Source organism: Dipodomys ordii, unplaced genomic scaffold (assembly GCF_000151885.1).
Source record: "Dipodomys ordii isolate 6190 unplaced genomic scaffold, Dord_2.0 Scaffold137, whole genome shotgun sequence".
Lineage (NCBI taxonomy): Eukaryota > Metazoa > Chordata > Mammalia > Rodentia > Heteromyidae > Dipodomys > Dipodomys ordii.
This window is the reverse complement of record NW_012267353.1, coordinates 1,288,059-1,302,220: the sequence shown is the minus strand read 5'-3', so window position 1 is coordinate 1,302,220 and position 14,162 is coordinate 1,288,059. Positions and strand designations below refer to the sequence as shown.

The following is a 14,162-nucleotide window of genomic DNA, read 5'->3' as shown; positions in this document are numbered from 1 at the left end:
AGTTTTTTATTTTTTGGTGCTAGGATTGAACCAAGCACTGAGCCACACTCTGGAGATCCAGGCTCTCCAGCCCACATACCCACATTTTATGAGACTTCGTGGATTTTGTTTTGTTGGCCCTAAAATTTGAACTTGCCAGGCAGGCAATCTATCACTTGAGCAATGCGCTCAAATCTTTTTTTTTGTTACTCTTCAGTCTTTCTTTCTTTCTTTTGGTGCTAGTATTGGGGTTTGAATTCAGGGCCCCCTTTAGCTTTTTTGCTCAAGGCTGGCTCTGTCCCTTGAGCCACACCTCCAGTGTGTTTACACATTCTAGGTTAAATCTAGGAAAGCACTCGGACATTTCAGCCCTAGCTGTCTTCAAACCATGATCCTCAGATCTTAGCCTCCTGAGTAGCTAGGCTTAGTGAGCCCTGGCTTGTTTATGCCTGGGCCAAACCTCATTACAATCCTGTGCCACTACACACAACTTTTTTTTTTTTGAGGGAGGATTAAAAGGGTCTTGCAAAACTTTTTGTTCGGGTTGGCCTTACAAGAAATCCTCTCAATCCCCAACTAGAATACCTAGGCTTATAGGTTTATAGGCATGAGCCATCAGAGCTCAGCCTCATCCATACTTACCTTTTAAAAAAAACTTTTACTTTTCATTTCTATAACTTGGCATCTTAGGTATTTCTCATATATGTATATACATATATATGCACATATATATATATGGCTGGATGTTATTTGATCCTTGTTCCAGTACTGGGGCTTGAACTCAGGGCCTGGGCATTTTACCCAGGCTAGCATTTTACACTTGAGCCACAGTACCACTTCTGACTATTTGGTGGTTAACTAAAGATGAGACTCATGGGCTTTCCTGCCTGGGCTGGCTTTGAACAGTGATCCTCAGATACCAAGCTTCTGAGTAGCTAGGATTATAGGCATAAGCCACCAGTGCCTGACCTGATGCTGGTCTTGCTGGTCCTGGAGCTTAGGCACTGGGCCTGGGCACTGTCCCTGACTCTCTGTGTTCAAGACTAACGCTCTACCACTTGAGCATCTGGCTGTTTCTGTTTTGTGGTACTGAGGAATTGAACCCAGGGCTTCCTGCATGCTAGGCAAGCACCTACCACTAAGCCACATTCCCAGCTCTATAATTTTTTTCTTGTTGCATTTCTGGAGATAGAACCCAGAGCTTTTTTAAAGTATACTAGACAAGCAGTCTACCAGTGAGCTACAGTCTCAGCCCATCCATTACGTTAAATGCAACTTCTGATACATTTGAATTTATCATCTCTCCAATTTTTACTCCTATATGCTCTGTTCTTTCCTTTCTCACTTTTATTTGGACTAGTATTCTTTTATAAACTATTTTTGTCTTCTTACCTTCATTGTAATAAATTCTTTTCAAAAATCTTGCTAAACTGTACTAGTGGCTCACAACTATAATCCTTGCTACTCAGGAGGCTGAGATTGAGGATTGTAGTTTGAAGCCAGCCCAGGCAGGAACGTCTGTGAGACTCTTATCTCCAATAAACCACCAGCTGCAGCTCAAGGTGGTAGAGCACTGGCCTAGAACAATAGAATTCAGGGATAGCACCCAGGCCCCGAGTTCAAGCCCCATGGCCGACAAAAAAAAAAAAAAACCCTTCCTGTCACAATATACAACTTGGAATGTTCAAGTTCAATATAAATCTACAACTTAACTTCCATGAATGAAAAACTTTTACTCTGATTATCCTCGTCTCAACTAACATGAGTTTTTCTTTCATGTTCATTAGTTCTCTGGTCCTTTTCTTTTTCTTGTGGGTCCTGGGGCCTGACTCTGGGCCTGGGCACTGTCCCAGCTCTTCAGCTCAAGGCTAGCACTCTACCATTTGAGCTACAGTGCCATTTCCGGCTTTTTCTGCTCTTGTGGTCCTGAGGAATCGAATCCAGGGCTTCATGCATGCTAGGCAAGCACTCTACCAACGGAACCACCTTCCCAGCCGGAGTTCTCTGGCCTTTATGACCTCCAAGGTGTCACTTCTGTTTTGCAATCACTTTTATTTTCCTTATTCTTTGATATATCTTAATATATTTATTATATCATCTAATCATAACAATACAATCTTAACATAATCATAACTTTTACGTGAAGCAGGCACCTGTGACTCATGCCTACAATCCTATTGATTCAGGAAGCTGATGTAAGGATTGAAGTTTGAAACAAGACTGGGCAAATCCAGGGGACTCAATCTCCAATGAACCAAAACCAAAACCAAACCCACACAACTTTCCATTTAATAACACCTTTCTGCTTAAAGATATTTGTGTATAGTTCGCTAGAGCTTATTTTTGTGTGAAAATTTCTGTATTTTATCCAATGCACTTTTTGTGGGTGCTGGTACTAGGGCCTTGAACTCAAGGTCTGAGCACTATCCCTGACGCTCAAGGATAGTGCCTTACAACTTGAACCATCAGCTGCACTTATAGCTTTTCCACTAGCTAATTGGAGATAAGACTTTTTGGTTGGTCATGGAGCTTGAACTCTGGGCTTAGGCACTGTCCCTGAGCTCTTCAGCTCAAGGTAGGTACTCTACCACTTGAGCCACAGCGCCACTTCTGGCTTTCTGCTGATTAATTGGAGTTAAGAATCTCATGAAATTTCCTGCTTGGGTTGTCTTTTGAACTGCAATCCTCAGATCTTAGCCTCCTGAGTAGCTAGGATTATAGGTGTAAGCCACTGGTGCCCAGCTTTTTTTTCATTCTAACATTTGCATATTTATAATTCCACTTATTACATTTTTTTGGTTTTTTTTTTGGGTCTGGTCGTGGGGCCTGAACTCTGGGCCTGGACACTGTCCCTCAGCTCTTCAGCTCAAGGCTAGCGCTCTAGCACTTGAGCCACAGCGCCACCTCTGGCTTTTTTCTTTTTGCTTATGTGGTGCTGAGGAATCGAACCCAGGGCCTCAGGCATGCAACGCAAGCACTCTACCACTGAGCCACCTTCCCAGCCCCAACTTATTACATTTTGCTTGAGGTTTGTGGGGCCTTTGAAATCTGTAGCTTGATTTTCCTAAGCTTTAGGAAATAACCTAAGCATTTTTAACTATATTCCCTATTGTTGGACCTCCAATTGCTTCAGGTTTACCCTGTTCTATTACACTGTTTTCAGGTTCTTATTCCTGTCTCTGTATGCATTATTCTGAATTTTTCTCTTCTGAGAAAACTTAGTTCACTACTTCTCTTCAGCTGTTTCATTGGTGTTAAATTCTGAATTCATTTTAGTTATTACATTATTTTTAGAATTTCTATTTTGTTCTTAAACACTGTTCTCTCCTAAAATCTTTCAATCTTGTCTTTTTTTTTCTATTCCAGCATATAATATACATCTATTTATCTGTCTATCTAGTGAGTCTACCTATCTAGCATCTATCTCTTTGGTTATAGTCTAGTTAATTTGGTCTCAAGGGCTTGTCTGCCAGGGCTGGCTCTGAGCCTTGATCCTCACATCTCAGCCTTTTGAATAGCTAGGATTATAGGTGTGAGCCACTGGCACACCTTACAGAACCTCCACCAAGTCTTTAAGGGTCTATGTAGACCAAAGTTCCAGGGCCTTGAGTATGGGGCTATTGCAATATATGATGGGAAATCATCAAAAGGTATTACACAGTTAATGAAGACCATCAGTTCAATCAATGCAATACTGGTATTACAACCACATAATTCAACCATATTAATTCAAGCAGTTTATTCAAACAGCAATGATTCCTAAGTGGAGGAATTTTCCCACCAGGAAATATCTTCCAATGTCTATAAAGATTTTTGCTTGACACACTGGAAGGATGTTGCTGGAATCTGATAGGGATCAGATCAGGGAGATTGCTAACCATTCTACAAAATACAGAAAAGCCCCCTACAAGAATTATTCTGTGCCAGTAATCAGTGGCTCACACCTGTAATCCTAGCTACTCAGGAGGCTGAGATCTGAGGATCGTAGTTCAAAGCCAGCCCAGGGAGGAAACTCTGTGAGACTCATCTCCAATAAAACCACTCAGAAAACCAGAAGTGGCACTGTGGCTTAAGTGGTAGAGTGCTAGCCTTGAGCTGAAGAGCTGAGGGATAGCACCCAGGCCCAGAGTTCAAGTCCCACAACCCACAAACCGCGCCCCCCCCAACAAAAAACAAGAATTATCCTGCATAAAATACAACTGTTGAGTAACAAAGGAACAAACAAGCACAATACATATTAGTCTAAATGAAATGACACACAAGAGAGCATGAATGAAATTTATGGAACACTACAATGGGCAATTGAGGTTTTATCTAAATTAGAAATGGTCTGATGAGGCAGGAAGTATAAAAATGAGAGGTTCTGTTCCTGTATACAGTTGGGAACTACAAAAAATTGGGAATGACTAAAACTTGGGCACAGAGCAGGTAGGTAGAATGCAATGTAAAAGGATGAAGCTTAAAAAATTTAAGCCCAATTACAAAGGGCCTTTCAAACAGTTGAGAAGTTTGGACTTTATCTTGTAATTGAAGGGAATGAAAGGAGATTAGTAATAATGAGAAAATAAGAAATTTATTTTAAGGACTACTCTACAACATTAGGCAAAGTGGCTTGAGAGCAAATTAAGATAAAGACCATTTAGTAAACTACAGAAATAATCCAGGTCAGAGATACAGAGAACCAATGTTCTGAGAACCAACGTAGAAGATGGGTTGGTATTTTTCTTCAGTGACTGACTCTGAAGAGAGAAAATAAGATATAATTACAGTTGTTGGACTGGGAAGGTGGCTCAGTGGTAGAGCGCTTGCCTTGCATGCATGAGACCCTGGGTTCGATTCCTCAGCACCACATAAGCAGAAAAAGCCAGAAGTGGAGCTATGCTCAAGTGGTAGAGAGCTAGCTTTGAGCTGAAGAGCTGAGGAACAACGTCCAGGCCCAAAAAGTAATGCCATCCATTTTCAGTCTCTTATACTGAAAGATATACAAGGATATAGACCAGGGCTGGGAAGGTGGCTCAGTGGTAGAGCGCTTGCCTTGCATGCCTAAGGCCCTGGGTTGGATTCCTCAGCACCACATAAGCAAAAAGAAAAAAAGCCAGAAGTGGCGCTGTGGCTCAGGTGGTAGAGCGCTAGCCTTGAGCTGAAGAGCTGAAGGATAGTGTCCAGGCCCAGAGTTCAGGCCCCACGACCGGACCCAAAAAAAAACAAAAACAAAAAACAACAAAAAAAGATACAGACCAGATTACTATTACAGCACATATGAGCTAAGTATCAACCTTCAAACAGCAGTAGAAAATATTTTAAAGTATTTTCCATATTTTTCAAGTGCACACACACACACACACACACACATCTACATTGTTTTGATGCTGGTCTGTGTGCTGTCTCTGGGTTTTTGTGCTCAAGCCAGAGCCATTTCTGGCCTTTTGGTGGTTAACTGGAGATAAGAGTCTCAGGGGCTGGGAAGGTGGCTCAGTGGTAGAGCACTTGCCTTGAATGCATGAGACCCTGGGTTCAATTCCTCAGCACCACATAAGCAGAAGAAAAAAAAAAGCCGGAAGTGGCGCTGTGGCTCAAGTGGTAGAGTGCTAGCCTTGAGCTGAAGAGCTGAGGGACAGCACCAAGGCCCAGAGTTCAGGCTCCACGACCGGACCCAAAAAAAAAAAAGTCTCAGACTTTCCTGCCTACGCTGGCTTCAAACTGCCATCTTCAGATCTCAGCCTCTTGAGTAGCTAGGATTACAGTTGTGTGATGCCAATTCCTGGCTCTTGTATATATTTTATATACATATTTATTTTCCAGATATTTCCCGTTATATTCTTTTCACTAAAAAACTAAACACAACATCCTCATTTTAAGCATTTATTATTTTTTTAATTCAAGACACTTCAAATTTTTAAGATTAAAAAAGTAATTTTATCTCTTAAATATAATTTTATTATTGCAAAGTAGAAGAGTGGTAAACAGTCTCCCTTTAAAAGAATTAGCACAACAAAATTAAAGAAAAGTTTACAGGTATAGCTAATTCAAAAATGGGACAATTATACCTAAAGGTATGGAAAAACCATTTACTTTAGTTAAAAAAAATGAAGTGTTTAATAATGAAGCTCTTAATAAGCCATTTAAAATACTGTTCTTTCTTCCCCTTCCCAACTCTAGCACCACGGTTTGAACTCAGGAAGCTGCCATACCTCAGAGAGGGAATTTTGATGATTTTTGGAGTTGGAATCTCAAGCACTTTTCTGCTTAGGCTGGCTTCAAACCCTTATCCTCTATATCCCAGACTTCTGAGAAGCTAGGATTGAAGGTAAAAAACCACTGGCAGACTTAAAATACAATGTTTTTAATTCAGTGTGTAGTACTATCTCTCTGTAAAGTAATATCTAGTTAGCAAGATTTACCTTAAATATGTCAAATATTTATAATTATCAAAAACCAGCAAAAAATCTGCATCTTATATCCTGATAATTTTAACTTTTTTCTAATAACTCTATAAACAAACTTTTTGGGTACTTAAAGTATTGAAATAAAATTATAAATACCAGCTTTTAATAATGATTAGAAATCATCTTCTATGAAATGACAAGTGAAAACAAATTTCTTAAGAATAGTGGGACTACTAAATATTATCTAAAAGAAAATCACCAAGGGATTCAGGAGTACTACGTAGTACAACCCTTCACCTAGTATGAATCTAGGTTCAACCAAGTTAAAAAAATTAAGTGTACACATACGATTAAACATTTCTAATTAAATTTAAATAAACTATGAAACTTCATTGATTTTGCTTTTCACCAAAAGAAAGTTTCAAAAGTAAACTTGGGTCAAATTTAATTCTAAATATTTTCTTCCTGTTATGATTTGTTCTCTAATACTTTGGCAAATTATTTATTCAATCTCTTCTTCAGGTTCTCCAGGTGTTCCATACTAACATCCTCTAATGCAAGTACCATGGCTTTACACAAAGAAGGATTAAATGAAATAGTCATTAGACAGCACAAATCTATTAGATTTCTCTGACATTTCTGCAAACCTTCAAGGAACTTTTGGTATTTAAGAGGATCCTTTTTTAACTTTTTCATTTCTGATACTGAAAACCCTATTAAACCAGTCAGTATTTCATTTACAAAGTCTACATCTAAATATGCAGTGCCATCAGAAACCTTTGCAGTGATGCTCCAAATGCCACCAGAACTCGAGAGATTTCCAGTTAGAGTCACAATAAATGCTTTGACTTTCACTGTTGTAACTTCCTTTGGTTTGCTGGCCATTAGGACAGACAAGTAGATAAAGGGTGGAGAATGCAAATCCATAGCAAGAGAAATATCAGTGCTATTCTCTACCGACTTTGAACAAGCTTGTAAATGGTGATCATTTTCACTAGAAATTTGTGAACTCTTTTTTGGTACACAGTTAACAATGTCTCTACTTAATATTTTATTACTTAAGAAATGTCCACCTGAACTGCTGACGGTTTGTTTTATTTTATTATCTGTCTCTGGGTCCTTATCTTTATTTGTAAAATCATGAGCTAGAGGTACATTACAATGACCCAAAGAAATATTACTGTTTTGATGTCTAGCAGATGGATAACCTAAAGACTTATCTTCATGAGTCATTTGGTCAGATAATTTGTTTTCACCCCAACTATTGTCTCCTTGTTTGTAAGCCAAAGAAAAGTCACCTGATATATTAGGTTTATGTGAAAATCTCTCTATACATTTAGCTGTGTTTTTACTCAAACTCAGTGGTTCTAATTCTTTGATTTCCATCTGTTCTTTCTGGACAGTTTCTTCCAAAAGTAAGGCCTCCTCCAGGCAAAAGTCATCTAAATTCACATCAGTGAAATACATAGATTGGTTTGGTGGTTTCTCCTTTGGGTTCGGAGAAATAGGTCCTGGCTCAAAACTTGACTGTCTCATCTGAATAGTATTTGTGGAACTGCCTATGTTCAAACACCTTTCCAAGGAGATATCGTTGTTTTCCCCAAGTTCATCATTTTCATCAAGACTTGCCAAAAGTTCTTCATCAGAAGGTCCTAAAGTAGGATCTATAACATCTGTAACTCTGGGGATATTTTCAGTAGCATTACTTGGTATGACTGAGACTACAGGATCAAGTTCCCCAATTAACCTTGCAAGTACTTTTTCTTGGGCATATTCTTCTAAAAGAGCATCTACTTCACCTCCTAAGACCTTCACATTTTCTGGTTTTAACAAGAGCACACCAAGACGGAAAGAAATGTTTCCATGAATCAAAATTTTTGTTCCTGGAGAAAGATCACTATGAAGAGCTGGAACAGACTGATACTCCATTGCCTGCATTTGTACAATTCCATCAGTGAGCTGTAGCATCAACATTCGAGAAGACTTTGCTTCCCAAGGTTTTAGGGTAACTTGCGTTTCGGCTGTAACCAGATCATTTGTTGTATTTTTTCCTCTCAACTTCTGTATCTGAGAATATGCAGGTTGACTTACATCAACCAAAGAATTAATCTGTAGAGCATAAAACCCATTCAATTCTCCTTTTGGAATCTCTAAAATGCCATCAGGTAAAAGAGGATGTTCCAAATCTCTCAGATCAGTAAGCAGCCATTGTTCAAATACTTGTTTATTAATTTGTGCCTGAGTCAAATTAAAAGTATCATTTTCTTCTTGGATCCAGTTAATACAAGCTTCCAGCCACATCTGAGGTACTTTAACATGCCATGTAGCTAACAGCCAGGTTTCAACTCTTGATGCAATAGTAGTTACACTCATTTCTCTTCAATGAAAAAAAATATATATCTAATACCTGAAAACAAAACAAAAATATGGTAATTCAGTACATTTAAATGCAGGCTTCTATAATTTTCTATGATGCTCAAGCAAACACAAACACCACAGTCTTTTTCTTTCTCCATCTTAAAAATGGTTGACATTCAATTGGTTGCTGGTGGCTCATGCCTACAATCCTAGTACTCAAGAGGCTGAGATCTGAGGATTATGCTTCAAAGCCTCATGCCTACAATCCTAGTACTCAAGAGGCTGAGATCTGAGGATTATGCTTCAAAGCCAGCCGGGCAAGAAAATCATGACACCCTTATCTCCAATTAACCACCAAAAAGCTGGAAGTGTAGTTGTGGAAGTGTGGTTGTGGCTAACCTTAAGCAAAAAAGGGACAGCAGCCAGGCCCTGACTTCAAACCCCAAGAAAAGGGGAAAAAAAAAAATTCAACTAAGACATTCTACCTGAATAAATGTCAAATGTCCAAAAGTATCAAATAGTACAACAACAAAAATGTTTGAGACAGATCAGGTTTGAAAGCTGGCTGTCAAACTATAAGCTATATGATATGTTTCTTCATTCAGCTTTTTCATTTTTAAAATATTGAAACTACTATCTATCTTATAATAGGATTGTTGTAAAAACTACCTTAATAGTATTTATTAAACACAATTTCATGGGGCTGAGAAGAAGGCTCAGTGGTAGAGTGCTTGCTTTGCATGCATTAGGCTCTGGGTTCGATTCCTCAGCACCACATAACCAGAAAAAGCCAGAAGTAGCACTGTGGCTCAAGTGGTAGAGTGCTAGCCTTAAGCTGAAGAGGTAAGGGACAGCATCCAGGCCCAGAGTTCAGGCCTGTGACTGACAGAGGAAAAAAAAAAAAAAAAAACACAATTTCAGACATACAAAAGGTACTCAGTAAATAGAAATTGTTGTATAAAACTAATAGTCAGGTCTAATACTTTAAAATTCAGTTAAGAATTAATGTTCACCAAAGCTCTTTTCATATTCATAATTAATTCTAACAATGCTAAAAGTTACTATTGTGTTTGGCCATTTGGCACTTAAATAGGTGGGGTAAGGATAACATTTTTTTGGGGGGGGGGGGGAAGAGTCAGTCGTGGGGCTTGAACTCTAGGCCTGGGCACTGTCCCTGAGCTCTTCAGCTCAAGGCTAGCGCTCTACCACCTGAACCACAGTGCCACTTCTGGCTTTTTCTGTTTATGTGGTGCTGAGAAATCCAATCCAGGGTCTCATGCATGTAAGGCAAGTGCTCAACCGCTGAGCAATCTTCCCAGCCCCATAAGGATAACATTTTAACAAATAACAGTAGACTGAACAAATGTAAAGCAACCATACTGGTTTGCTAAAATATTGTGTGTGTGTGTGTGTGTGTGTGTGTGTGTGTGTGTGTGTGCTGGTTCTACAGCTTGAACTCAGGACCTGAGTACTGTCTCTGAGCAATTTTGCTCAACACTAGTGCTCTAAGACTTGAGCTAGTGCTCTAAGACTTGAGCCACAGCTTCTACTTCCAGCTATCTTTTGGTGGTTAATTAGAGATGACAATCTCATAGTTTTTCCTACCCAAGTTGGCTTCCAACCTTAATCTTCAGATCTCCATCTCCTGAGTAGCTAGGATTACAGGCATGAGCCATCAGCACCCAGGCTAAGCTGGTATTCTTGAACTCTTTTTTTTGTTGTTGTTTTTTTGGTTGGTTGTGGGGCTTGAACTCTGGGCCTGGGTGTTGTCCCTCAGCTCTTCAGCTCAAGGTGAGCGCTCTACCTCTTGAGCCACAGCACCACTACCAGCTGGTATTCTTAATAGTCCTGCCAGATAAATATCTTTATTATTGATTTTTCTCATTTTGATGCAATAACAAAACACTAATCTATTATTTATTCACATTAGTTTAATTTATTCCTTCTACAGGTGAAGTTATCTAAGAGGTAGAAATAGAAGAAAATTTACCACTTGGCACCAGAGCGCAGAACTTGATGACAGGATTTGGAACTGGTTGTTCAGTGAAGTATTCAAAATATCTACTGCTCAGAAATGGCCCTGAGACACAAGACAAGAAGCAGTAGGGTTATGAGAGGAAGCTGTACAAACGATCACTGGTTTATGTTCCTGAGTACAAGAGTTTAATGCTATGGTACTGGGGATTCTGTTATTGGTTAGGGCAAAGTGGAGTTAGCACAATAAAAATATATGGTTTAGAGTGAAATAAACAGAAACAGGTGGGCTGGGAAGGTGGCTCAGTGGTAGAGCGCTTGCCTTGCATGCATGAGGCCCTGGGTTCGATTCCCCAGCACCACATAAGCAAAAAGAAAAAAAGCTGGAAGTGGCGCTGTGGCTCAAGTGGTAGAGTGCTAGCCTTGAGCTGAAGAGCTAAGGGATAGCACCCAGGCCCAGAGTTCAGGCCCCATGACCAGACCCAAAAAAAAAAAAAACAGGTAACTGAAAAGTTACTCTTTCAAAGCCTACTTCTTGATTCTATACTTCAAAGAGCTATTATAAAAATTTAAGATATTAAAAAAAAAGTGATAGCTGGATAGTTACTCTTTCAAAGCCTACTTCTCGATTCTATACTTCAAAGAGCTATTATAAAAATTTAAGATATTAAAAAAAAGTGATAGCTGAATGTCGGCGGCTCACGCCTGTAACCCTAGCTACGCAGAAGGCTAAGATCTGAGGACTGTGGTTCAGAAAACCAGAAGTGGCGCTGTGGCTCAAGTGGTAGAGCACTCGCCTTGAGCTGAAGAGTTTAGGGACAGCACCCAGACCTAGAGTTCAAGCCCACAACCCAAAAAACAGAAAAAGAAAAAAAGAAGGCAATAAAAACCGGGTGCGAGTGGCTCACACCTATAATCCTACCTGCTCAGGAGATTGAGATCTGAGGATCACAGTTCAAAGCCAGCCAGGGCAGGAAAGTCTGTGGGACTCTTACCTCCAATTAACGACCAGAAAACCAAACCGGAAGTGGCACTGTGACTCAAGTGGTAGAGCACTAGTCTTGAGCAGAAGAGCTGAGTGATAGCACCCAGGCCCACAGTTCAAGCCCCATGGCGGACCAAAAAAAAAAAAAAAAAGCAATAAAAAGACTCAAGATATAAAGTATTTGGATATATAACAGTTCAGGGTATAACCCTGGGTCAGCACCATGATTCACTTACAAATTCTGTGACCTCAAATTAATCAACCTCAAAGTAACCAACCTACTTATTTGTTGTAAGGTATACTAAATAAGTAGGTTTTATTAGGTAGGCAATGAAGAGAACACCCCACAGTATTCAGGCAAGAAAAGAAGTTTATGTACTGAACTGCTGCCTACCTGTGCATGATGGAGAGGGAAGAACTACCCCTGGGCCAGGACTATCTAGGCCAGGGACAGGAAGAGGTGTGGCCAGTTGAGGGAAAGCTGTGGCCACATTGGATCTACATGTGACCTCAGGGCCTGGGACCCTCCTAGGGTCAGATGGGGGTCGTTACAAGAGGTGGCCTAGGATGTAACCTAGCAGGAGAGGGAGATGACTGCTTCCAGGTGTGCCAGTTACCTCGGTAACACAGGATACTGGGCAGAAACTTAGCCAAGAGGTAGGGAGGTATCTGCACTGGGCCTGCAAGACCCAGGGCAGACCTTACATTTGTGAAATAAAAATACTACCTTTTTCCTCTTAGATTATTCTGAAGAATAATTTGAAAAAGTAGCACTGCTATAATAGTAAGAACTCAGCAATCTATATTATTAAAGTACTTACCACAACAGCTGACAAAAAGCACTCAAAAACTATGATTATTGTTGGCTGACGCGGTAATCCTAACTATTCAGAACATTGAGATATAAGGATTATGGTTTGAAGTCTATAGCCTCTTATCTCCACAAGCCTCTTATCTCCAATCAACCAGCAAAAAGCCTGAAGTAAAGGTGTGGTTCAAGTGTTAGAGCACCAGACTTGAGAGAAAAAGCCAAGCAAAAGTCCTAAATTTAAGCCCCAGTACCAGACTCAAAAAACACTGTTCAAAAAGAAATGTACTCAATACCTTACTTATATAACTGTAACCTCTCTATACAGCACCTTTAAGTAAATTTTTAAATGCAAGAAAAACAAAAACAAAACAAAAACCAACCAGTTATTGTTATTTTAGAATAAATGACCAATTCCTACATTGGATAAAGTCTTAGACTGCCCTGAAATGAGCTAACATGCATTTTTCTCCTTTATTTCTTAACCATGAAAATCTATCTGAAATTTTAGGAATCTGAACTGTGAGATGTTAATCTTAAAGTATAGTATAGCAACAAAATTACTCTACATTGCATCCCCCAAAACTCTGGAAGTATAGCAAATTCCTGAGGAATGGCAAGAAACTAAAACTTCAATTTGTTGCTGATCTAAAAGCTGCCAGCTGTCGCTATTCATACTTTTCAGTGACATGAATTCATCACTGTCTCTGAATTATATTCCTCTTTGGCTCTATACTTCAGTCTTAGCACAGAATAAATTCTAGGTAAGTGCTTGCTACTATTAATATTCTTAATAGGCTATGAAAAAATATAGAAGCATATAGCTCTCAGGATCCTGCAAACAATAGGCACATTAATTTAACTGAATACATGGTTAAATTTTTGTGGCGGGGATGCTAAGGTCATCCTAATTATAGAATTGTAAATGTTTATATTGAGGAGAATGACAGTATATGCATTTCGTTTTCTTTTTTTCTTCTTTTTTTTTTTGTCGATCATGGGCTTGAACTCTGGGCTTGGGCACTGTCCCTGCACTCTTCAGCTCAAGGTGAGGGCTCTACAGCTTGAGCCACACTGCCACTTCCAGTTTTCTAAGTGGTTTATTGGAGATAAGAGTCATTCATGAACTTTCCTGCCCGGGCTGGCTTTGAACTGTGATCCTCAGATTTCAGCTTCCAGAGTAGCAAGGATTACAGATGTGAGCTACCAGCACCCAGCTAGTATTTGTATTTCTTTTTTTTTTTAAACTGTATTTTTTTTGTCTTTTCTTTTTTGGTACTGGGGATCGAACCCAGGACATTGCACTTGCTAGGCAAGCGCTTTGCCACTGAGCTACATCCCAGCCCTTGTATTTCTAATTCTACATTATCAATGTAAAAATCTCAAAGGCAGGTAAGGTGTATATATATATATATATATATACACACACACACATACATATATATATACATATATATATATGTATGTATGTATATATATATAGGTTGTGGTAAAAAATAAACTATGTAGGACTAAAGAGGCATGCCTAAAAGAGCCTCTACACCAGCTTTCTGACTTATAAAATGGAAACCTTTCCTGGATGATTTTTTTGTTTGTTTTTGTCACCCTGGGGCCTGAACTCTGGGCCTGGGCACTGTCCCTCAGCTCTTCAGCTCAAGGCTAGCACTCCACC

The 14,162-nt window shown here is 39.5% G+C and overlaps 1 protein-coding gene across 2 annotated transcripts in view; it reads right to left on the bottom strand.

Annotated features, from left to right (window-relative positions):
* Positions 1-5,884: 5,884 nt before the first annotated feature.
* The window catches only part of Rmi1 (RecQ mediated genome instability 1), a 31,867-nt gene continuing 23,589 nt past the window's right edge, over positions 5,885-14,162 (bottom strand). The window contains exons 2-3 of one of the 2 annotated variants that reach the window (XM_013031090.1): positions 10,714-10,803; positions 5,885-8,772 (exon numbers count right to left, since the gene is read on the bottom strand). In XM_013031090.1, coding sequence (XP_012886544.1) covers positions 6,864-8,738 — 1,875 coding nt within the window. In that variant the 5' untranslated portion in view covers positions 8,739-8,772; positions 10,714-10,803 and the 3' untranslated portion in view covers positions 5,885-6,863. The remainder of the gene's footprint in view (positions 8,773-10,713; positions 10,804-14,162) is intronic. The other variant, XM_013031091.1, reaches the window with a different exon arrangement.